Below are 26,252 nucleotides of genomic sequence, written 5' to 3'. Positions count from 1 at the left end.
CGCGGCAGGGATGTCCACTATCACCACTGCTATTCAACATAGTATTGAAAGTCCTAGCCACGGCAATCAGACAACAAAAAGAAATCAAAGGCATCCAAATCGGCAAAGAAGAAGTCAAACTCTCACTCTTTGCAGATGATATGATACTTTATGTGGAAAACCCCAAAGACTCCACCCCAAAACTGCTAGAACTCATACAGGAATTCAGTCAAGTGGCAGGATATAAAATCAGTGCACAGAAGTCAGTGGCATTCCTATACACCAACAACAAGACAGAAGAAAGAGAAATTAAGGAGTCGATCCCATTTACAATTGCACCCAAAACCATAAGATACCTAGGCAGAAATCTAACCAGAGGCAAAGGATCTGTACTCAGAAAACTATAAAATACTCATGCAAGAAATTGAGGAAGACACAAAGAAATGGAAAAACGTTCCATGCTCATGGATTGGAAGAACAAATATTGTGAAGATGTCAATGCTACCTAGAGCAATCTACACATTCAATGCAATCCCCATCAAAATACCATCCACTTTTTTCAAAGAAATGGAACAAATAATCCTAAAATTTGTATGGAACCAGAAAAGACCCCACGTAGCCAGAGGAATGTTGAAAAAGAAAAGCAAAGCTGGTGGCATCACAATTCCGGACTTCCAGCTCTATTACAAAGCTGTCATCATCAAGACAGCATGGTACTGGCACAAAAACAGACACATACATCAATGGAACAGAATAGAGAGCCCAGAAATGGACCCTCAACTCTATGGTCAACTCATCTTTGACAAAGCAGGAAAGAATGACCAATGGAACAAAGACAGTCTCTTCAACAAACGGTGTTGGGAAAATTGGATAGCCACATGCAGAAGAATGAAACTGGACCATTTCCTTACACCACACACAAAAATAGACTCCAAATGGTTGAAAGACCTCAATGTGAGACAGGAGTCCATCAAAATCCTAAAGGAGAACACAGGCAGCAACCTCTTTGACCTCAGCCGAAGCAACTTCTTCCTAGAAACATCGCCAAAGGCAAGGGAAGCAAGGGCAAAAATGAACTATTGGGACTTCATCAAGATAAAAAGCTTTTACAAGGCAAACAGTCAACAAAACCAAAAGACAACCGACAGAATGGGAGAAGATATTTGCAAATGACATATCAGATAAAGGGCTAGTATCCAAAATCTATAAAGAACTCATCAAACTCAACACCCAAAGAACAAAGAATCCAATCAAGAAATGGGCAGAAGACATGAACAGACATTTTTCCAAAGAAGACATCCAAATGGCCAACAGACACATGAAAAAGTGCTCAATATCGCTCGGCATCAGGGAAATCCAAATCAAAACCTCAATGAGATACCACCTCACACCAGTCAGAATGGCTAAAATTAACAAGTCAGGAAACGACAGATGTTGGCGGGGATGCGGAGAAAGGGGAACCCTCCTACACTGTTGGTGGGAATGCAAGCTGGTGCAGCCACTCTGGAAAACAGTATGGAGGTTCCTCAAAAAGTTGAAAATAGAGCTACCATAGGATCCAGCAATTGCACTACTGGGTATTTACCCCAAAGATACAAAAGTAGGGATCCGAAAGGGTACGTGCACCCCGATGTTTATAGCAGCAATGTCCACAATAACCAAACTGTGGAAAGAGCCAAGATGTCCATTGACAGATGAATGGATAAAGAAGATGTAGTATATATACACAATGGAATATTATGCAGCCATTAAAAGGAATGAGATCTTGCCATTTGCAACGACATGGACGGAACTGGAGGGTATTATGTTGAGTGAAATAAGTCAAACAGAGAAAGACATGTATCATATGACCTCACTGATATGAGGAATTCTTAATCTCAGGAAACAAACTGAGGGTTGCTGGAGTGGGGGGTGGGGTGGGAGGGATGGGGTGACTGGGTGATAGACACTGGGGAGTGTATGTGCTCTGGTAAGCGCTGTGAAGTGTGCAAGACTGTTGAATCACAGATCTGTACCTCTGAAACAAATAATGCAATATATGTTAAGAAAAAAAAGAAGAAGAAGGTAGCAGGAGGGGAAGAATGAAGTGGGGGAAATCAGAGGGGTAGACGAACCATGAGAGACGATGGACTCTGAAAAACAAACTGAGAGTTCTGGGGCGGAGGGGAGTGGGAGGATGGGTTAGCCTGGTGGTGGGTATTGAGGAGGGCACGTTCTGCATGGAGCACTGGGTGTTATGCACAAACAATGAATCATGGAACACTACATCTAAAACTATTGATGTAATGTAGGGGATTAACATAAGAATAAAAAAAAAGATAAAAAGCTTCTGCACAGCAAAGGAAACAGTCAACAAAACAAAGAGGCAACCCAGAGAATGGGAGAAGATATTTGCAAATGACACTACAGATAAAGGGCTGGTATCCAAGATCTATAAAGAACTTCTCAAACTCAACACCCAAAAAACAAATAATCAAGTCAAAAAGTGGGCAGAAGAGATGAAAAGACACTTCTCTGAAGAAGACATACAAATGGCTAAAAGACACATGAAAAAATATTCATCATCATTAGCCATCAGGGAAATCCAAATCAAAACCACACTGAGATACCACCTTACACCAGTTAGAATGGCAAAAATGGACAGGGAAAGAAACAACAAATGTTGGAGAGGTTGTGGAGAAAGGGGAACCCTCTTACACTGTTGGTGGGAATGCAAGTTGGTGCAGCCACTTTGGAAAACAGTGTGGAGGTACCTCAAAAATTTAAAACTAGAGCTGCCCTATGACCCAGCAATTGCACTCCTGGGTATTTACCCCAAAGACACAGATGTAGTGAAAAGAAGGGCCATATGCACCCCAATGTTCATAGCAGCAATGTCTGCAATAGCCAAACTGTGGAAGGAGCCGAGATGCCCTTCGACAGATGAATGGATAAAGAAGATGTGGTCCATATATACAATGGAATATTACTCAGCCATCAGGAAGGATGAATACCCAACTTTCACATCAACATGGATGGGACTGGAGGAGATTATGCTAAGTGAAATAGGTCAAGCAGAGAAAGTCAATTATCATATGGTTTCACTTATTTGTGGAACATAAGGAATAGCATGGAGGACATTAGGAGAAGGAAGGGAAAAATGAGGGGGTGGGGATTGGATGGAGAGATGAACCATGAGAGACTATGGACTCTGAGAAACAAACAGCATTTTAGAGGGGAAGGGGGTGGCAGGATGGGTTAGCCCGGTGATGGGTATTAAGGAGGGCACGTACTGCATGGAGCACTGGGTGTTATACGAAAACAATGGATCGTGGATCACCACATCAAAAACTAATGATGTATTGTACGGTGACTAACATAACATAATAATATTAAAAAAAAAAAAAAGATGTACAACAAAGTACAACAAAGTCCAAACTCTCACATTATCCGATGGCCCCACTGTTGCCCCCTGGAAACACAGGATTGCTACCATGGTCCCTCATCCTTAACTGTGAGCGTGCTTTACCTCTTCCTATACAGATGTTCCCCACTTATGACGGTTTGACTTAGGACTTTTTGAGTTTACAATGGTACAAAAGTGATACACATTCAGTAGGAGCCACACTTCGAATTTTGAATGGGATCTCTTCCCAGGCGGGCGATGTGCGGTACATCCTCTCTGGGATGCTGGGTGGCTCGCCAGCAGGTGCACGGTCCCAAGGGTCAACAACCAATGCCCTGACAACCCTCTGTTCCCACACAGCCGCTCTGTTCCTCACCTTCAGTACAGCATTCAGTCAGTTACAGGAGAGAGTCAAAATTTTACTATAAAATAGGCCTTGTGTTCAAGGATTTTGCCCAACGTAGGCTCAAGTGTTCTGAGCACATTGAAGGCGGGCCAGGCTAAGCTCTGATGTTTGGGAGGCTGGGTGTGTTCAGTGCATTTTTGATTTACAATATTTCCAACTTAAGATGGGTTTATTGGAACAAAACCCCATCGTACGTTGAGGAAGATTTGCGCTTCTTTGTCCAGCCCCCTCCCTACTCACGGCTGCTCAGTGATGATGTCCATTTCTGAACACCTTCCCACGGAAGCCCAAAGAGCTGTAAAGGGAAGGGAAAGGCGGTCCTTGGGTCCTGAGCCCTTACACATTCCTGAGTAGAGACCAGGGGCCGGCATCCCAACGTAGATGAAGATCCACCTGTGGTCACGTGCTGTCCGTGGTGCGGGACGTCAGGCGTTTGTAAATTCTTACAGAGCAACTGCGTCACATCAGTGCGAGCTCACCCATCTACAGAAGCCAAATCTCAAGTGCAGATACCAAGAAAGCCACGGCTCCAGCCATTTCCCCACCAGCATGCCACGCACCTCCCTTCCGCATACACGTCTCATTTTCCAGGGAACGTATCTGTACGGTGAGAGGGAGATGGGGGGGCTGCAGGTCAAATGTCCCTGCCCTGCTCCTTCTGCAGCAAAAAGCTGCAAACATTTCTGTAGAGAGTGCAATTACAGAATGTTCAATGACTGTGATCGGTTTCTTATTTTGATCAGGTTGCATAAACACCTTTTCTTGCTTTCGACCGTGGGGTCCTTGCTGAAAGATTAAGAACAGCACTCTGATGTTGGCTTTCTGTCTCCTCGCTCCTCTGCAATGATTTATTGCCCTTCACTTTCCTGTGGGTCCTGGATTTGTGCTATCCTCCCCTGGCTGTAACCTAGTAAGTGGGACTACATCTGGCCCTCCTCCCACAGGTGACGTGAGTGACGGCTCCTGCGGTCCCCCATGTGCCAGACCCCTGTTCCAGACACTTCCGTGAGACGTTTTCTCACTCGGTAATCGGATGACGACGCCCGACGCCAGCACAATGTGCGTGAATATCTTCGTAAGTCAGCTTGCAGCATTCGGGAACTGGGGAAAACGGAGCCCCGTGAAGAGTTCCAACTTGGACACACCCGTGTCTTCCAGAAGCCGAAACGGGAGCACAGAGCTGTGGCAAATGTCCTGAGCAGGTGACATGGGCAGGACACGAGCAGGACCCACGCATCCAGGGTCCCAGGCCCGTGCGTGTCTTCAAGTCAGCTCCCAGCACTAGGTGAGGAGAACCCTCCCTCTGCATGGCGCACAGCGGTGCCAGAAACACGCCAACACAGACAGAGAATCTGACCAGGGCAGCAGGGGGAGGAGCAGATACATGGCACATAACAGGCCCCAGGAGAGGAGCACGCACGTCAGCCTTCCTGCCCTATCTTTCTGTCCTTCTGCTCCTGAAACATAATAAGGCTCCGGGCTCTGCCCACCCTGGGTCTGAGAAGGACAAAGGTGCTGAACCCCACAAAGTACAGCGGCCGCCCCTCCCTTCCTGGGGCCTCCGCGCATCCACAACTCCGAGGGGCCACGGCTGTTCCTCCAGCACAGACTTCCAAGAGTCCCGATTTACATATTCTACACACGGTAAATATGGAAATATAATCTTTGGAAGAAGCGCGTGTGCTCTGAGGCTGTCTCCCGGGCCCGGCAGGGAGTCCTAATGGCCCTGGAAGGCAGCCCTCCAGCTCAGGGCTCAAGGCAACGGAAGGGTCCTGGGCCCCTGTTTAAAAGGCCACCATCACGCTAAATCGTCACGGCTGCACCCACGTCTGCCGTGAAAGTGAGAAATGCTCTTCGAAAAGTAAGAGATGGAGACAGACAGGGCCATACAACACAGTGCTTAAGAAGGAAGCCATCCGATAAGCAGGAAAACCCTTGAACCTGCTTTCAGAGACTCGAGCCCCGCTGGGCACTTACACCGGCTTTGGCAAGACGGCGGCGCATCGCCATCAGACCTGCATCAACAACATTCTGATTTTGTTCTGATCTGATAGAAATCTGGGCTCCAGAGGACAATGACGTCTCATCGGGGTTTTGTAGGGATTTGGCGTCTCCTTTCAACGGTGCCCCCTCCACCGCCCCACCATGCGGCACCTGCAGATGGGCATGGACAGGCAGCCTCCTCCCCTCGCCCCTGCAGAGCTCCTGGTCCCCAGTGGGACTCAGTCCACTCACAGGAGGACACAAAGGAGGCCGCAGGTGGGGAGGGAGCCCTGGGGAAGGAGCCGGGGCCGATGACACACACACGGGGCCCAGTGCAGTGCCGGTGGGCAGCCCCTTGACCTTGAAGCAGGTAGAGGGCGGGCAGGTGCTCACCAGGAAGCCCCTGGGGCGGGCAGCTGTTACATTTACCCATGCTGCCTGAGCTGCTAATTTTCACACTGCAATTTGCTATCACTACATTCCCTAGAAGTGACTCTGCAGGAGGAAACATACTGCAAAACCAAAGTAACATCTCTCTACACGGCTACTGAGATTTTGTTTGTATTTTGCAAAAAGTCGGGGAGGCAGACACGGAGGGTAAGTAAGGCTCGTGTGTGCCTATTTTCTCAACAATGAAGGAGCACTAAGAGAAGGCACAGAGAAGACGGCCCTCTTCCTCCCCGTGAGCCCCGAGTTTCCCTAGACCCCCGAAGAGAGAGGAGGGACGCGACCCATCTCACAGATCGGCATCCTGCCAACGTGCCTGTCCTGGGACAGGGCTCAGCTTAGAGACGGGGTGGCTGCAGGGGGTGCTGGGAAGGGGAACCCCGGGAAGGAAACCGAAGCACAGGGAAGGTCTATCCACTTATCTAAGGCCATACACAGCAGAGTGAGACCGACAACCCTGATTTTCTGGATCCCAGTTTATCCTTTTTTGGTCAAACTAGAAAAATCATTTATAGCCTTTGACGTCCTCCTTATAAAAACCACATTATTTCACTGGACAATCTCCGTAATTGGGCTGTTATTCCCATTGTATTGTGTGTGCTCAGAACTGCATTTAGGTGACAATGGCGTCGTGATGGAATCGGGGGCTGACGATGTTAGCAAGGGGTCCAGGCCCTTCAAGGGAGGCGCTGCAGTTTCAGCCCACGAGGAAAGGAAGGGACTCTCTAGCACCAACGTCAAAAGGTTTCAGAAATGATATTTCGACATGTAAATTCTGCAGACGCTTGAATGATTGGTCTTTGATTACTCTTCTCGCTTATATTCTGGCTTTTCCAAAAGAATTGGCCCACAGCAATGTATAAATGTGCAACATTAAGCTCTCTCTCACTTACTATTCTCATCATGGTTTCCAGACTCTGTATATCTGTCATTTGTAAAAATGCACATCTGTGCTTTTGTCTGTTACCCATTATGATAGAAGATCCTTGTCTCCAACTCAACAGTCACTCTTGCGTCCGTTCCTCTTATAAAATGTACATCTCTGCAAGTATCAATGCCCAGATGTCTGTAGGCATCTATACCAAAAGAACAGAATTACCTTAGCATCAGCATATGTGCAAAGGATTGTTTTCTTATTAATTCACTGTGAGCCGTCGGTGAGATACGAAGGACAAAAATGTGCATTCGGCCCAACAGAATATTAAAAGAAATGTATGAACTTTCCAGGAGGTATTTCGATGGCTTTCTTTCTTTCTCTCTTTTTTCTTTAAATTTTTTGCATTTTTTTTAAAGATTTATTTATTCATTCTGAGAGAGAGAGAGCATGTGTGCACTCAGGCAGGCAGAAGGGGCAGAGGGAGGAGAGAGAATCTCAAGCAGACTCTGTGCTGAGCACAGAGCCCTACATGGGGCTTGATCCCATGACCCTGAGACCACGACGTGAGCTGAAACCAAGAGTGGGATGCTCAACTGACCGCTCCACCCAGACGCCCTTCTGTCATCCTCCTCTTAATCTCTCCTGGAAGAAAGACTGTTTTCCCTCAATATTAAGGTTATTACTCTTATTGAATAATGTCAATTGTAAAAAGTTTTAAAAGAAAGAGTAAAATTAAAATAAGTCCTAATCTAATTCAAAACCAACCAGAGGTGATCATTGTTTGCACTTTGATGTCAATTATTTCAAAAGGTCCACAGTCTTCTCAACATATGCACGTTATTATTGAATTATGTCTCACATTCTTTATCTTCTACTCCACTCTTCTAATCATTCTTGACATTCAGTTAATGTTTCCATCACACACGTGCAAACATTTGCATCTATGTGCTTCCCTAGGACCAATGTTCACCAAGTTCTTTTATTCATTCTGTGGATTCAGTATTTTTGTGACCTTATTTTTGATCACCCTCTCAAGTGATGTCCTTGGGCATTCTTTTTTATTAGGATATATCTATAGCAGGTTTCTGAGGCACATCCAACATAAGTCCACCTCTATGGCTTGGTTACTTGATGGCAACATCTTCATTAGATACCGAATTTGGGGGAATATTTTTCTTTTTCTTTCCATATTCCATAGGCAGTATTCCCTTACCCACCGGCTTTTGAGGTTGTGATTAAAAAGTCAGAGACCAGATTCTGGAGTAGCCTCAGTCCTGCCAGATCCTCTCTTACCATGCAGACATCATAAAGCAGCAAGCACACAAAGGCTGACAGGTGGAGAGAAGGCAGAGGCTACCTCGGGATGTGAGGAAGAGCACGGCAGGTGGCAGTGAACTTCCGGGTATCCTTCACGCCTCTCCTATATCCCAGACGAGGCACAGCAGAAGCCTGCAAGATGGGAACTGCCGAGAGCAGAGGACTGTGAGGGTCATACACGTATACCTCAAACTACCACCAAGGAAACTAGATGAAGGGATATACTGAAAACGTCGAAAATAAACCAAAATGGAACCCTGAAAAGCTGTTCAAGTCGCTCACAGGAAAGCAAGAAAAGAACCAGAGGAAATAAAATAATGACATAACAGACTTAAGCTCATTGGTACATGAAGTTTGTTGATTGTAAATAGACCAAACGAAAGGCAGAGATTGATGCAGTGTATGCACCAACTGTCGGAGCCTCAAAATACAGGAACCGAAAACTGATACAGCTGAGAGGAGAAACGGATAAATCCACAATTATACGGGGGCATTTCAATACCCGCCCCTTCAGCAGATGATGGAACCGTCGGACAGAAAATCAGCGAAGAAAGAGATGCACTGAACCCCACAACCGGCCAACAGAACCTGACATATACAGAGCGGTCCTACCAACGGCAGCTGAAGACACATTTTTAATCACCCGTGGAGACTGCACCAATGCAGACCACACGTGGACCACAAAACAAACCTCCGTCAAACTTAAAATGATGAAAATACGCAGAATGCATTCTCTGACCACAGTGAATCAAACTAGAAATCACTAAGTTAGAAAGACAACAGGCAAATCTCAAAAACCTAGAATTTACACAACATGCTTCGAAATAACTCCTGGGTCAAAGACGAGATCTCAAGGCAAATTTTCCAGAGTCAGAAGCTGGTCTTATCTGTATTACTTTCAAGGTATTCGGTTCTTGCTACTTACAGCTTTGTAAAAAATATGTATATATTTTTTTTTTCTTTATCCTTGAACTTTTGAAAATTTAGCAGGATTGTTCATCAATGATTGCTATTTCCATAACTCCCAGTCTCCCAGTTCAGGAATTTTGCCTGAATCATGGCAAACTCTTGTATTGGTCCAGACTTGTATGTTTGGGTCTTGCTGCTACTTTTCTTCTGACATCGTTGTTTATTACCTTAATCACTATTCGTCTGCTTTCCTTCTCCACCTAATTCCTCCGCCTCTTCTCCTAGTCAGTTTTTATATCACCTTTTTCCTCTGTGTTCTTAGGGGATATTTTGTGCTTGTCCTTTAAATCAAAAATTCTGAGTGGGGGAGAGACCTGTGCAATCAATAACCTGATTCTCTGTATCCAGTGAAAATGTGTATTACCATCTGTGTCTTAGCCAGCTCCTTTTTTACTGAAATATATATGTCATAGAACATTGTGTAAATTTAAGGTATACAACGAGTGGATTAGCTACATTTATATACTGTGATATGACTGCCATGTAGCTTCCGCTTATCACAAAAATAAAGCCATAAGCTTCCGCTTATCCCACTCTGAACCTCAGCCTGGCCTTTCCTTCTGATCTGTCTTCTGTTTCCCAGAGTTCACACATTTCCTTGTACTTATGTGGGAGTGAACTCACAAGACGTTTCCCGGGATAAGACCTTCTGGGTGTGTGCCAGGCTCCCCCGCTCTGAGGTGCAGGGCAGTTCCTGGACCACGCGGGGTGCGATGGTTGATGCATCTGTTTGTGCTGTTCTTCCTCGATCCTTCTCAGTGCTCAGAGTCCTCCTTCCCAGACTGTCACCCCCGTGCTCTCAAGTATCTCCAGACCCCTAGCAGAGGCTGAAGGTCACTGATGACAGCCAGTTCCTGATCCCCGCTAGCTGTTCCTTCAGAAGCTCTACTAAACTGATCTGACGGGATCCCCTGTTCTCTCATCTGAACGGGGGATTTATCTTATTTCATCACTAGTCATGCGGGGAAAACCATCATCTGTCACTCCTTGCTCCCAGGCACATTTCATCCCCACCCCAGCTTCAGGCACATCATCATCCCAGCAAGCAACCTGTGCTGACTGACATCCTTCCTCCCTGAGGCCCCTGTTACCCCAGTGAGTTATAGCTTAAAGAGGATCCAGAAGGAAAGTACCGATGAGGAGGAAGATGGGGTGGGAAGGAAGAGAAGAGGTTTTTCTGGCTCTAGATGCAGAGCTGCCCTACCCTGCCCCCCAGCAGGGGTCCTGGGTTCCTGGTAAGGGTAGCGGTGGTAAGGGAGGCAGGTGGTCCTAGCACATGAGGGCAGGGGAGAAAGCGAGGGCGAGACTCTATACCCTGATTCCCACATACCCTTTGTTTCCCTGCCTCAGGTTTGACAATGTCCATCAGCCATGAAGTTCCCCAGTTTGGACCAGTGCTTCTCAAACCTGGCTGGACGTGAGAATCACTTGGGCCATTCAAAACCTCCTAACAGGGGCAACTGGGTGACTCAGTGGGTTAAGCGTCCGACTCTTGATTTCAGCTCAGGTCACGATCTCAGGGTTGTGGGATCGAGCCCCGCATCAGGCTCTGCCCTCAGCGGGGAGTCTGCTTGAGATTCTTTCTCTCCGTCTCCCTCTGCCCCTATCCCCCCGCCTCTCTCTCAAATAAACAAATAAATCTTAAGAAAAAAAAGTCTATTCAGATCCCCTGCTCATTTTTTATTCAAGTTATTTTTCTGATACTGAGTTATAGGAGTTCCCTATATATTTTGGATATTAACTTTATATGTGTTTGATTTGCAAATATCTTCTCCCATTACATAGCTTATCTTTTCATTTCCTTGATTGTTCCCTTGAATTAAGCTAGACCCAGAAGAACAAATACCACAGGATCCCACTTATCCAGGAAATCTAAGAGAGCCACCGTCACAGAAGCAGAGAGTAGAACGGTGGGTATCACGGGTCGGTGGGGAGGAAGAAATGGAGAGAAGTTGGTCAAAGGGTATGAAGTTTCAGTTATACAAGTAATGAGTCTTAGAGATCTAACGTACAGCATATAACCTAGAGTTTAAAGTACTGGACTGTATACTTAAAAATTTGCTGAAGGGTAGATCTTAGTTGCTTTCTTATCACAAAAATAAATAAAGACAAGGTAGGTAGGTAAGCAGGTAGGTAGACAGACAGACAGACAGACAGATTCCGATAGGGCAGGAGGAAACATCTGGAAGCAAAGGACATGCTTACGGTAATGACTGTGATGGTGGCGTCACAGGTTATCCTAACCTCCAAACTCATCACGGTGTGCATATTAAGCATCTGCAGCTTTTTGTATGCCCATCACTCAAACCTCCATAAAGTGGCTTAAAGAAAGAAAGCACAAAGTTGAGCAGAAAAAGGTAAAGAAGGATGAGAGACCATGCTGACAGAGGCAATGCGGGTGCACAGGATGACAGGTGAAGGGGGCTGGCACGCAGAGCGGACAGACGCACAGCAGGAAATGAGGTTGGAATGCTAGGGAACATCTGAGACGGGGACCTAGGGGCGGTGTCGGGGAGACAGCCAGGGGCCCGTGGGGTGGAGCTATGCTGCCCGGGGAGGGGGTTGGACAGAAGCTGAGGGGCTGCCGGGCCAGACCAGGGAGGACCCTGTAGGTCACAGGTGAGGGTTTGTTTTTTCTTATTAGTGATACAGGAAGCCGGAGGGATGTGTGATCTGAAGGACACATTCCATGGGTGACTGTGGACACTTGCGGAGACCTAAGACGGGCTAGGCGGCAAGGGGAGCACAGGGGCTCCCCCAAGACGCCGGTTCTGGCACCCGGGCAAGACCAGGTGGTGCCCTGGACCAGGTAAGTGTTGGTGCACATTGGCGAAAATATGCACATTCAGCATTTCAAGTGCAGAAGGGACAAGGTTTGCCGATAACCATGGGATGTGCACGGAAAGGCACAGTTCAGATTTGGGGTTTGGCCTCTCCTGACCCATCTCCCCTGGAATCCTGAAAAGTATCACGTGGCCCGCAGTGCAAGTACCTCAACTGCCGACGGAGAATACAGGAAGGAATAAAGCCTCAGACGGGGCCTCCGCACCGTGTTCCTCTCCTCCGCGGATGAGCTCCCACAGCCACACCTGCGTCCCCCAGGCCGCGGGGAGCACTTGTCCACTCCCTGTCCCATCACCCAGGTGTGCTCCGGCCACCTGCATGGTCACGGAGCAGAACACCTGTGCAGCAGGAAGGAATCTACCTGGGAGAATTCACCGTGCAAACCACATCTGTTCGTGGTAAGCCAGCGCCGGCCTTCCCCGGGACTTTAGAAGATGACTCCATTGGAATGGACTCCACTATAAACCTGCTTCATGTTGGGTTCTGTGCTTATGACGAGGGGCTCTGAGGAGCTGCCAACCCGCTGGGACACAGCAAGGTGGCCCACCCTGGGCTCTGGAGACTCCTATCAGGGGGCTGGGGCTGGGTCCATGAAGTTCCTTCATCTCTGAGGCAGGGATGTCCGCGTCATGAAGACCCTGTCATGGGACCGCAGTGATGAGAGTAGGATGTGCTCTGTGTGGTATGGGATCATACGTTCAGCTAGTGTTTCCAGGACGCCCCTCGGAGCCCGGTTCTGGGGGGCTGCTGGGGCCCAATGGGGAGCAGGGCACAGGCTCTGCTCTCAGGAGTCCATCCACACACTACATCAGGTAGCTTTTCTTTCATTACACCAACAAAGCAGCTAGTTCTAGCTCTGCCCATTCCCCGATGCACAGGAAGCCTCCAGGGCTAGAAGAGAACGCTCCGGTTCAGAGCCCTCCTCATCAAACCTCTGATACCGATGCACAGACCATCTCCGGGGGGGCGGGGCTGGGATCCGTATGTCCCCTATTTCCCGCACAAACCTCCCTTTGCCATGACAACCGCCTAAACAAGGCAAATGAGAAATGAAATTCTGACAAAAACAAATAAAATACCACTAAAGTTTCCAATCACTGAGAAGAGATGTATTTTTCAAGTCAGCACGACTTTTCAACCAACGAGGAGTCCACCCCTTGCAAGAGACGTTTCTGAGATGAACGTCCTCCAGGGCATCTGATCACCAGGAAGCCAAGCACACGGGATACATGTGACTGACACCCACATCAGGTCAGCGTCGTTCCCATGACCCCAGACAGTGACCCGCAACACAGGGGCTCGACCAAATACAAGACTCAAGATTGTGGCTCACGGCTGGAACCCAGTTTAAGGCTTATGTGTTTAACTCAAGGTCTTACAATTTAAGGTACTTCTAATAGTGACACCTTTCTGTTCCTTGGGAAGGGAAATTTTAGTTGCTGTGATCATGGATTTCATCTCCTGGGACACAGGCTTCCGCCCCTGCCTGATTCCTCCTCTTGCCTCCAATCTGTCTAGACAGCACGCCCAGTTGAGCCGGGCGCCCCTTAGAACCCTCATGACAGCATCTGACCTCCACTGTACACAAAATCTCTACTCCTTTATAGTTTCGCCTCCACACTTGGTGACTGATGTCACACATTATCCTGTTCCCAGTAACACAGATTTATAGTATTTGATGCTTTTACCTTTATATCTTGTACAAGAGTAAAAAGTGAAGTTACAAACCAAAATATTCCCTTTCACTCTATCATCCTCCCCAAACTTCCGATCATTCCTTGTTTGCATACGCGCATGTGCACACACACACACAGAGTTTCTCTTCTCACTCGTTTTCAGCAAGCTTCCACAGAGCAGAGAACAGCTGTTCAGTCTCCTAAATCCCACAAAATAACCTCTCTCAGCGTCTTTCCATCCACTCGGATTTCCATCCCTACAACTCCACTGGACCAGCTCTCTGGAGGCGACCAACCTAAGCCCTGCATTCTCCCACTTCCTAAGGATCCAGGCAGAACTGCTCACTGATGGCCTTGACCGCCATCTTTATTAAGGGTAAGGTTGAAAGGTTTTGTTCACGCTCCTACTGAACTTGTCCTTCTCATTTTCTGAATCCTACAGCACATTTTCATCTGACGTGAGACTCAAACCAGGCATCTCTACACCTGTACACATCATTTTATCCCTTCTCTGAACACGTTTCTCCTGACTTAGTTCTCATAATCTCATCAGTACCGACCAGGATTGTCATTTGTTCTTAAGAGCTCAGATTTCTAATCTATATCCTTTAAACTCTCTCTCTACATTTCTTTACTTGTCAGGTTCTTTAAATTCTCTCCTTTCCGCATAAGTAACACCCCAACCCTTTCTCCCATCTGTCTGAACGTTGTAATTTCATTTTTTTTCCCTCCAGAGTCATGCTAGTCTTGGATGGGTTACCTCCCAACTGTGAGCAAAACACTTCCAATAGGTCACTTGATTGCAACCAGCCCTCTACCCTTTAACACATGGCTTCCAGATTATTTGTCTAATACATCACTTTGATCATGGCATCCTCGTTCTCAAATATAAAGGCTGTCTATTAAGGAAAGTGCATAGTCCTCACTCTGTTAGATGAGGTCAAGCAGAATTTGGCCTCAGACAACCGCGGCTGTCTCTCTACACTCACCTTTACGACAAGGTCAAACTGGACTCCCACCACTGACCTTGAAAGGACACTGTGTTTCTCTTGCACTGTTAATACCTACAGTAGCTTTCGATCAAACTTTTGCCCATCCTCCAAGATCCATTGTTTGTGAACATGGCTCCAGGAAGCCGTTCTACTCATGCCCATCAGAACTGACCTCTCCATTTGCTGGAGTAGTAAAGCAAAGGCTCTGTTGTCAGCTAGACCTAGAGCCCCATCATTGCCCCACTTCTTAACCGGCTCAGAGCCACAGCCTGTAGGTGATTTCTCTTAACCTTGGTTTTCTAATCAGTGAAGTAGGTTATTAACTGGCCGCCTTACAAAACCGCTATGAAAATGAAATGACATGGGTGTTAAATATCTACTAGAGACCCTCATACATTCCAGACACTTAATAAATACGGCTCTGCTGTCCGTCATCTGAGGGATCTCTGCGGTTTTTCTACTTTTCTTAGGCATGCATATTTTCACTTCTGTATATTACCTACTATTGTTCCAACATAATTAAAGTGTCACAAAATAATTAAACCTTGTTTCATTAAAAACTTGGTGCATAAAGGAAAACAAATATGGAAGTAAAAGATAAGGCTGGAGTAAAGTGAGAACATATGGGGATAATCACTCTGCGTTTACTCCCACGTGGACTGACGCTTCAACGAGTCTATCTTGTGAATAAATTACAATGGATATGGCCTGTCAGTGCTTATACAATTGATTTCTTTCTCACCTTTTTAAGAAACTGAAAGAATTTGATAAATTACATTTATCCCACCCAAGGGAAGCAAATAACACCCACTTAAATCAATTAATTTCACTCTGGATTCCAGAAATGAATTTGTGTCAATTTTTCAAAGTAAGTCTTTTTCAAATAAATACCAAATAACATCATTATTTCAAAATACGAAAGCACAGGGGGTAAGTCCTCAATCAGCTTAGATAACTGATGAGTTGAGGGCTCAGCACAGAACAACAGATTATGATGTTCACCTTCCCTACATCATGGGTGATCTCTACTGTCTACAAGAGTATTCCATATAATAATGTTCTAAAAAAGAGAAATTATTCTTGGTTCTGTAAGATATTAAAGTCACGAAGAGCGAACTCTCAGTCATCTTTAATCCCCTTCACTGTGCAGATTTGGTCATAACTGCAAGAAGCTAAGAACAGTTAATGGCCCCAAACAGAGACAAATAGGGCCCTACCACTTCGCATGTATTTATATACAAACAGACTGCCCTATAAAAACCTTCTCACCATGCTTCACATTCATAGGCTTGATCTTTTCTGCTTCTTTCACCTTTAAGAACATTGTCTTTTGAGAGCAACGAATGATGATGCATGAAAAACATTACCATATTTTCTCCAGTCCTGGTCAGGGGGTAAGTGTCTCCACAGTATAAGGTTGTTCAGATGATTTAAGTATGAAGGTAGGGAATGAAAGCCCTTCTGATTGTACCACACCTAAAAAAGAAAGATAACATAATGGCTCTCATGAAATTAGTTCCTAATCCTTCGTTGGCTATTCCTGGGCACAAAGGACACGTGTCCGTTAGGTTCCACGGCACCTGAACGTCGGACCCGGTGCCGTGTCCCCGCATGGCTGGCAGAGGGCAGTGAATTTCAGTCCGCTAATTTTGTATTTATCCCAAGCATATAATTTCCAGCTAAAAATAGATGAATTTTCCCCAGAACAAATGCGAATGTTGCTCTATAATTATATTCTCACAGCGAAAAAGGAACCTAAACCCATCATTTTTTTTTTCTTTCTCAGTTGGTAAGCTAATAAAATTTGACCTGCAAATTAAAAGCGGAGAAAATGATCAGAAAAAAAATGATTACTTTCAAATTAATAACGGAATGCAGAACATTATTTCTCAAAATAAATTGGACTGAACATTTGCTGAGCGTGGAGAATAAAGTAGCATGCTTGTCAGACAGGCAGAAGACGGAAGAGAGAACAGGAGACAGACAATGTTATTAAAGCCGAGATAATAAGGAGCAGGAAAAAGTACTAATTGAACCTCAGTATCTATATTTCAAGGTATCAATATTTTAATGAACTTTTTTTTTTTTTTTCAAAATACACTCAATTCGGAAAGCTGGTGAGGTGTCTTCGAGAAATCTAATGACTCAACTGGCAACTTGTGGTCTTAATTCCATCCACGGGACAGCTCGTTTCTCTAGACGGTGCTGTCTTTTGTGACAGACAACCATTCTCTCCAGAAGCAGAGCTGTTCCCACAAAGTTGGCGCTCGGAGGAACCAATCCAGGTCCTCAGTTTGCAAAGTTAGGACCACACCTCAAGTCCCTTGCTTGCAACTGTATTTCTTTGCCGCATCATCCCACTAGGATCGTCTTCCAACCAGGGTGCTGGGAGGCAGCTGTTGTGCCCATGGGAACAGCTAAGTAATAAACTATTGCTCATGTAATTTCAAAAAGACAACTCGTCTACCAGACAAGGTTCCCCAAGTCTTTCTCGGGTAGCTCACTTCCTTCAGCAATTCAGAAAACAGACCCCTTATCTCTTCCATACCAGCTACCACTACTCACCCTTCAAATAGTTTCTTCAAATAGTTTAAGGTCATAGAGAAATTTTTTTGCCAATCATTTTTTTTTTAAACTCCAAAGAGGAAGGAATCACGCCTGGGTGCTATTAACCACAGGACCCAGGACATCCTGAGGTCCTCTAGGGTGCGTCTGAGCAGATCTAAGGATTGTGTAACAAATTATTTTTATATTTCTTATTTTTTTGTTTTTAGTAAGTTCTACGCCTAATGTGGGGCTTGAACTCATGACCTCGAGATCAAGTGTTGCACGCTCCACCACCTGAGCCAGCCAGGCACCCCCTGGGTAACAAATTTTTAAGACACAGATGTGTATTCGCAAATTCACAGATGTGTGTAATTCAGACATTTCATTCTGAAAAGTATGGAAAGGCACAGTTTCTGTGACGGGGAGGTTCGCACTGACCCACGGGCTCGCATCCCAGAGCAGGGGTACCTCCCGCGTCCAACAACGACTCCTCCCACGCAGACCCATCCTGCCACCCCTAGGCTCTCACACACAGGTAACAGCCATTTTTTCTGGAAATGACAGGAAACTGGGATCCTGCTGAAGTCAAGGGGCAGGTGGACATAGTAGGAAAAACCCCGCCAGTGGACACCAGAACTCCTGGGATCACTGTCCGTGACCTTACTCTGCCCCACGCCGTGGCTCCCTGACCTGCTTCACCACAGGAAAGAGGAGAGACTATGGTGGTCTTTTCCCTAGGTCAAGGGTTTTCTATTTTCATTTTGTTTCATTTGTTTGTTTTCATTTATTTTAAAAGCAGGGTGGAGCTTTTTTCAACTTACGAATGACACGGAACACAGGTATGGAGACCCAAGTGTCACGGCTGCAATTGGGTGGCAGGGTGGCCCGGAGCCCGTTCACGGCCCGCCCCACTCTCTGGGGGCTCTGCGACACCTGCGTTTGCATTTACAGCCCCGCTCCCTCACCTTCCCTGTATCCACACCTCCACGCCCTCTGTGCGGCTCTTATGCCTCCCCCTCTGACCGTGGGCTCAGTCACGTGGCTCGCTCTGGCCAACAGACTGTGGCACGGGATGGGTTTGAAAAGGGCTCACCCAGGCCTGCAGCCCCTCTGTGCCTCTGCTGAGCAGAGTCCCCCACTGTCATGCCGGGGAGGCCAGAGCCAGCCCACCACACGTGACCATGACTGGCCAGGTCCATGCTGCTGAGCCTCGAGCAGGAGGATCCCTGGACTCAGGAGCTGATAAAGGTTTCTGTGGCAGCCACGGAGATCCACGGCAGGTCTTACACAGCAGTCTTGCGGCAGCGGGTGACTGATACACACATTGGTACCGCGCTCATGGGAACGCCGTTACCGTCACAAACATGGAAAATATACGGCATTGGTTTTAAGACAAGCATGTGGGTGACAAAGAGACACTTAGAGAAATCTGGAAATTACAGGAGAAAAACTTTAGAACTGCAAGGGGGGGAAATGGTAAGAAAATTCCTACCCATAACAGAAGAGATGCAGTTCAAAACATCTGGTAAAATGGTCACCTGTGGTAACTTCAAAGATAGAAAGTGTGCCCACCACACTCCTTAGCTGGAATTTGCAGATCTGGAGACAAAATGTCAAGAAATAGCCCCAGAATGGAGACCGAGTCAGGGGTATGGCAGCCAGAAACTCCGTGAATAACGCTGCAAGGGTGGTAGAGCTAAGTGACCCTCTCAGGGGGACAGAAGATCATCTGGGGACCTAAGGGGGGATGCCTCGCCATACCCTGACATTCCCAAAACACCAGGGAGTCCATTTAGAGGGCGCAGCATGTCTCAACAAGAACCATGTGCGGCCATGGACCTCGAGCGGATAAACAGCCCCCAGGGCTTCCCAGGGAGCGAGGTCAGGAGGGTTCTGCCAAGCAGACAAGACAAACAAAAGGGCTCTGGGCCCAGCTCTCTATAGGCAGGACGCAGCCTGTTGCTCAAAAGGCATATTTCCAAATGTCCCCTCCACAGGTGGCCATCGAATATGATGAAGAAGCAAGTGACAGAGAGCAGTCAGTGGCCACGGAGAAGGTGCAGTGAGAACACGCCCCAGGAGCAGGACCAGCGCCGGGTGAAGGAGCGTCTGCATGGGGAGGGACGCCTGGAGCGCTTGCTGAGCACCGGCCCCAGGGACCTGTGAGCTCAATGAATGTTCCTCGTGGATGCTATTGATGGCTTATGGTTGTTTGCCATATAGAATCACCTTGACAGGGAGTGATTAATTCACGGGGGCGGGGGGGGGATACTCTTGAATATTTGAACTTGAATATAGAACTGAATCTTCATTTCAGTTCTATAAACTGGCCCTTCCTTGGGAGGAATTTTAAATTCTTTAGGTAAGCAATACACACTTTAGGATGATCTGAAAATGAACATTCCAGACTTAGCAGAGTCCAAAGGAAGAGCTTTTCTGCCTTTCTTTCTTTTCTTTCCTGCTTTCTTTTCTTTCTTTCTCTTCTTCCCTTCTTCCCTTCTTTCTTCCTTCCTTCCTTTCTTTCTTTTTTTTCTTCTCTGAAGAATGATTTTCTAAAACACGAGGCTGTGTTCTGGAAATAAGATGTGGGATTTCCTTCCCTGCCAGCCCATAAGTCAAGACACGGTAAAATCCGGTAACTGATAGAGGAAGTTAATCTGCTTTCAGAACGCATTATGACACCTCAAAACAGACCCTTCCTATCAGGAATCATGAGTAACAGTGTCTCAGAAAAGCAACTAAGCAGCTTCAGGGGGAAAAAAAATCACTCCATGGATATTCAAATTTCTCAAATTCTACTGAGCATCTTAGAATGTATGCCAAACCCCAGGAAGGGAACTGTATCTGGCCTTCTTATCTGAAGTGCATACATTCTAGAAGGCATTTTGATTAAACAAGCTAAACGCTCCAGATGGAACGAAATTAACTCACAAAGGTCCCAGGACAGGCATTCTACAACATAATACATTCATTCATCCTAGGTCTATTGCTATGCAAATTTCCCATTTTCTCTACAAAAAAGCTATGAAAATCGGACAGCATCTTATGAATGTACCCTAAAGGCCAAAGCCACGGTGGTTAATTCCCAAAAAGTGAATGCAATGATCTGACATGACATCAGCCACCAAGAGCACCTCAGGACCTGCAGATAGCAGACGCCCTTCACAGCTGCGGCGGCACCCTGATTCCCTAGCTCCCTACAAAGGGGCTTGTTCCCCAGACACCCCGATAACACACGTGCATGCCTGTGCCTGGCAAAGGACAGTAGAAACCGCAGAAGTGGGGCACCTGGGTGGCTCAGTCGGTTAAGGGTCTGCCTTCGGCTCAGATCATGATCCCGGGGTCCTGGGATCGAGCCCCACGTCGGGCTCCTTGCTCAGCGGGAAGCCTGCTTCTCCCTCTGCCCCTGCCCCTCCCCCTCTCCCCCTGCTTGTGTGCGTGCTCTCTCTCTGTCAAATAAATAAATAAATTCTTTAAAAAAAAGGAGCAGGTATCAGGGAAACACATAAATCACATGTGCCCTCATCACCAAAGCATAGACCCGGGAAGCCCAGACTGCTGGGCCCCACACGTCTGCACGCAAAGACACAACCACCTGCTACGAAGAATGTTTTGGACTGGTATAGATTAAAAAGGTAAAATATTCTCAGAGGAAATTCCTTCTACCACTTTGGCGTATTCTAACACTGGCCATGTCAGATGTTCGAGAAGCCAGCGAAGGTATTTTAGGTGATTTTTGTCCCGAGCTATGAATCTTGACATTTTCCTCAGGAGCTATAAATATTCTCCTGTGTGCTGCCCACAGAGGAAGAGAGATTTGAAGAAACCTCAGCTAAAGAAGGGATTTGTGACCAGCTGTACACAACAACGGAAATTCTTCGTCAGCGACTACCTAGTGAAATACGACGGTTAAAGCCTTCATCGGGGATCATACTGTGAAGCATGAATGTGAAAATGTTCCTCAGGGATTACACTGTGAAATACTTGTGAAGATCCTTGATTCCACCGAGGGGAGACCCAGCAGGCACACGCCCTTACCCTGGTCCACGAACGTCCCACCACAACGTGGGCAGGCCGCCTTCCTGGGCTCACAAAGCTTGACCTTATTGCATTCATTATACAACAGGTTTGTGAGCAGACCCAAAACCACCACAATCTACTCTCCAGATTTCTCTCTCAGTCGGGACCAACACCAGACCAGTTCACCCATCACTGGGAATGAAAGCTTTGAATCTCTGGTCTTTCCCCATCTGAAGACCATGTTAACTTCTTTCCTCAGAGAAGCTTCTGCTATGATTCACCACCTCTGAGTTCCCGCTGGTGGATGAAGGCATGTTTCCTCTGATCTACTCTTCATTCCCACACAACTGAAGCGTCCTCCCATGTATTCTCGGCAATGCCGAGGGAAATGTTTCTAATTCACTGGGATAGTCCCAGCAGGGCTTGAAAACCCAGACCCCTATTAGTAGTCCTGAGTAGATACCTCTTCTCTGTGCTGGCTGTGGGTCCAACCAGTCTTCTGGAAGAAGGGCAGTTTTCAGGGCATGTACGGAAGAGTTCCTGAGCCACCAGGGAAGCTAGCCTATGTTTTCAGTTATTCTGACAAAGGGTGTTTTTAAAGATGGGTGATCTTTTCATTTGCTTTAGCTCCATTAGGTGAATTCTGGTCTTGACAAAAAGCAGTAAATCTACTTGCTACATTGCTCTACAGTCTAAAGGGAAGCAACTCCTTTTCTCTTTTGTACATCTGTTTTTATTTCATAGTAACAAACACTGGGGTCTGATTCGGTTCCTCTCATGCCCAGGAATATATCTGCATGCCAACTTTCCCTAGATGCTCCCAGGAAGAAAACACAGGAAGGAAAAAGAGGGAAACTCTTACCTTCACCAGAGTGTCTGGTTGCGATGTATTTGGTTTTGCCTCTTGAACTTGATCAGGGATCTGCACTCCGAAAGACCAGCCTCCAAGCCTGACAACAGGAACAGCTGTTAGTGCTTTATTTTTTATTTTGTTTACTTCTTATAAAGATTTTATTTATTTATTTGACAGAGAGAGAGCACGAGCAGGGGGAGCAGCAGAGGGAGAGGGAGAAGCAGGCTCCCCGCTGAGCAGGGAGCCCAACACGGGGCTCGATCCCAGGACCCTGGGATCATGACCCGAGCCAAAGGCAGACGCTTCACCAACTGAGTCATCCAGGTGCACCCAGCTGTTAGTGCTTTAACCAGCAAGCCAGGACTTCCAAGCAGAGGGCACTTCGTCACCACTAACTAGTTATGATGGCCTGAGAACAGCAGTCCCCTGATCGTCCACCTTCAGTGACACCCCACAGGTGTTCAGGGCACAGCAGGGCACGGCGGGGCTCCTGGGTCAGGCATCCATGGAGGACCCTGCATATTCAGCAGGTGCAGCTAAGGCTTGTCATACCAGAAAGTGTCCTTCCAGGACCGATATTTTGTTAGGAAATGCACATCATGTCCAGGACTTGGCTGTGATCACCAGCATGCTAACTATTCTAATTAATGGTCACTCCTCCTGCAGATTGACTATTCCAACTTACATAATCCGCCACTCTTTCAAGCTACCCCGTTTTGCAATGTTTTGCTTCCTTACTCTGGCTTCTTTCATCTCCAATGCAAATATCACCCCGTTCAGGAAGGTGTCCCAGAGGACTTCAGTTGGGACCGATTTCCTCCTCTTTTGGGTTCTCACAACACCCGACATCTCCAACATTGATTCAACTGTCACCCTGGTTTTAACAGTCTGTCTGCTAGTTTATCGTTCATGCAGCTCTGTGAGTTTCCCTGGGTGGGGACGACCCTTTTTACCTCCATATCCCATGGGCTGTGTAGTATCTGGAACCTACGAAGCTTCCAAAACTATTGGGCATTAGAAATGAAGGCTCATATTTAACTTTGGTTCTCACTCTCTGGATAGAGTAAGACTGAAGAACAGCCTTCTCTCGACAGCGCCACTGCCCTAAGCAGAAACTGATGCAAAGGAATAAGGATACATTCCCACTGGGCTCAATGCATTCATTCACTCAAGGATGAATTCATTTAAGAGACATTGAATGAGCACCTTTTATATGCCAGATATTATTCTAAGCCCTAGGCATACAAGCCCCCACCTTTGAAAAACAGAGATTCTGGGACATGTAGAAAAATATAAGAGATGATCTTGGGGTGTCTGGATGGCTCAGTCAGTTGAGCTTCTGACTATTGATTTCTGCTCAGGTCGTGATCTCAGGGTCATTGGATCGAGCCCTGAGTCGGGCTCTGCGCTCAGCAGGGAGTCTGCTCAGGATTCTCTCTCCCTCTCCCTCTCTCTCTCAAATAAACAAATATTAAAAAAAAAAAAAGAAGAAGATGTAAGAGGTGAGCAGCAGGAGTGTCAGGTGAAGCACAGTGGGGTCGGGAGGTGTCCAGGGAGGAGATAGCTGAGGGAACATCAAAGGTAAAGAGGAGGCAGGTCAAGGCAGGGGGTATCCCAGGCACTGCAGACGGATGGAACTAGGGATGTTTCTGTATTAAAGCAATAGGATGTGTTTGAGGTTCCAGGAAATCTGATGGAGTGGCAAACATGTTCTCAATCTAAAGAGAAGAGCGGCACTCACCCCCACACTCCTCGTCCAGATTTGCCCCCTTAGGCTCAAGGAAATTCAGCACCAAACAAAAGCCTTCCCAGAAAATTTCCAGGATAGCAGATGCACCCACGTTCATGTATTGGATGCTGCATGGTAGAGGGAAATCTCAAGGGAGGCTGTTATTTCATTTATGCTGGGAAGTTAGCTGCGATTATTCTCCAAAGAGGTAAAACCGCCTTTTGGCTCCCCTGAGTGAATCTCCATTGATACAATTTCCCCCCACGTGGGAGAGTGAAAGCCAGCAGTAAGGAATCTTATTAAGGTCGGCAGCATTGCTTTGGAATTTTTACGAGCAACAACATTAAGCATTTGACTTTTGAGTTTTTAAGAATGTTGGCATTTGGGGCGCCTGGGTGGCTCAGTCGTTAAGCGTCTGCCTTCGGCTCAGGTCATGATCCCAGGGTCCTGGGATCGAGCCCCGCATCGGGCTCCCTGCTCAGCGGGAAGCCTGCTTCTCCCTCTCCCACTCCCCCTGCTTGTATTCCCTCTCTCGCTGTGTCTCTCTCTGTCAAATAAATAAATAAAATCTTTAAAAAAAAAAAAAAAGAATGTTGGCATTTGAGGGGGCGCCTGGGTGGCTGTGTTGGTTAAGTGTCTGCCTTCAGCTCAGGTCATGATCCCAGGGTCCTGGGTTCGAGTCCTGCACTGGGCTCCCTGCTCAGCTGGGGACGCTGCTTCTCCCCCTCCCTCTGCTGTTCCCCCTGCTTGTGTTCTCTCTCTCTCTCAAATAAATAAAATCTTTAAAAAAAAAAAAAAAAAGAAGGAGAAGAAGAACGTCGGCACTTGAAACAATAGGATTTTCACAGTAACTTGCAGAACAGAAAAGACCCAGGGACAGACTGCACCCACCTCGGTCTCTCCGACGGCACCAGCAAATACTCCTCCAGGTGGAAGGCTGACAGGTTCAGCAGAGTGTGGCCCAGGTGGTTAGTCAGGTAGGGAGCCCCAGCACTTGCGTTTGGACACTTCTGTAATTGTTTCCAAGGAGGTAAAATAGAAACTTCATTATAACCCACACACAGCCTTACTGACATCACTTTAAACATGACTTTCCCCAGGTTCCTTTTTTCATAATTTCTCTGTGGCCTTTTACATGTTCTGGTCTCTCAGTCTCCTTGACAGTCACCTCCATTTGAGAATTATACCAGAATCCCACCATGACCTTCACCCGCAGTTACATTCGAGAACTGCACATCCTTCTCCATATGCAAGTTTGGGTGTTTGTAAGAACTTGAAAGGGAAAAATACTCTCACGGGGGTGATCTGGCCTCTGATGAACTTGAAAGAGAGTCAGAGGCGCCAAGTTGAGGGATGCTACGCAGGAGAATTCAAAGGCACGTGTTTCTTGCAGAAGCGCCGAAAGTAGAAGCCAAGCCGCTCTTGGCCAGCACCCACCGGGAGGGCTGACGCCTGCTCAGAATCACTGCACAGAGGGAATCGCTGCACAGAGAAGCAGGCCCTGCCACCGTCGGGATCCAGACTGTTTCCCAGGACGGTTTAGGAAAGACAATCCACTTCCAAATCCAGCTTCTAAAGTGTGCCTTCCCACCTGCACGCTGGAAATGAAACCGGCCTCCGCCAGCTGGTAGGTTTTCGTGGGTTCAGACAGCCGTAAAAGAAGGATGGCAAAGTAAGGGTCGTAGATAAATTCAAGATAAGGCTTCCAGGTTTGTGATCGAAAGGACGGGGAAAGACAGGGAAAGGAATGAGGGTCGTTTATCAGTTAGAATTCTGCCAACGTCAGTGACTTCAGTCACAGGTTAATGCAACACCCTGTACGGTTTCCCCACCTCCAGCCTTCTTTCTGATCCACCCACTGCATCTGGATGCATCTCTCTAGAATGACAGCGTTCATTCAGATAACCGCCTTGCAGAAAAATTCAAATTGCGATCAGGAAGGCAGATGCACTAGAAAATGTCCTCCGTTTCTCTGGGACACCTGGGTAACCCAGGTCGTTAACCATCTGCCTTCAGCTCATATCATGATCCCAGGGTCCTGGGATCGAGTCCCGCATCAGGCTCCCTGCTCAGCAGGAAGCCTGCTTCTCCCTCTCCCACTCCCCCGGCTTGTGTTCCTGCTCTCACTAACTCTCTCTCTGTCAAATAAATAAATAAAATCTTTAAAAAGAAAAAGAAAGAAAGAAAGAAAGAAAGAAAGAAAGAAAGAAAGAAAGAAAGAAAGAAAG

The 26,252-nt window shown here is 46.9% G+C and overlaps 1 protein-coding gene across 1 annotated transcript in view; it reads right to left on the bottom strand.

Annotated features, from left to right (window-relative positions):
• The window catches only part of ABCA13 (ATP binding cassette subfamily A member 13), a 386,205-nt gene that overhangs the window by 116,884 nt on the left and 243,069 nt on the right, over window positions 1-26,252 (bottom strand). The window contains exons 46-48 of the mRNA XM_044920208.1: window positions 24,916-25,034; window positions 22,305-22,392; window positions 16,243-16,351 (exon numbers count right to left, since the gene is read on the bottom strand). Coding sequence (XP_044776143.1) covers window positions 16,243-16,351; window positions 22,305-22,392; window positions 24,916-25,034 — 316 coding nt within the window. The remainder of the gene's footprint in view (window positions 1-16,242; window positions 16,352-22,304; window positions 22,393-24,915; window positions 25,035-26,252) is intronic.

The sequence above is a fragment of the Neomonachus schauinslandi genome, chromosome 12 (genome assembly GCF_002201575.2).
Source record: "Neomonachus schauinslandi chromosome 12, ASM220157v2, whole genome shotgun sequence".
Classification (NCBI taxonomy): domain Eukaryota; kingdom Metazoa; phylum Chordata; class Mammalia; order Carnivora; family Phocidae; genus Neomonachus; species Neomonachus schauinslandi.
Note: the sequence above shows the minus strand (reverse complement) of the source record. Positions and strands in the feature narration are given on the sequence as shown.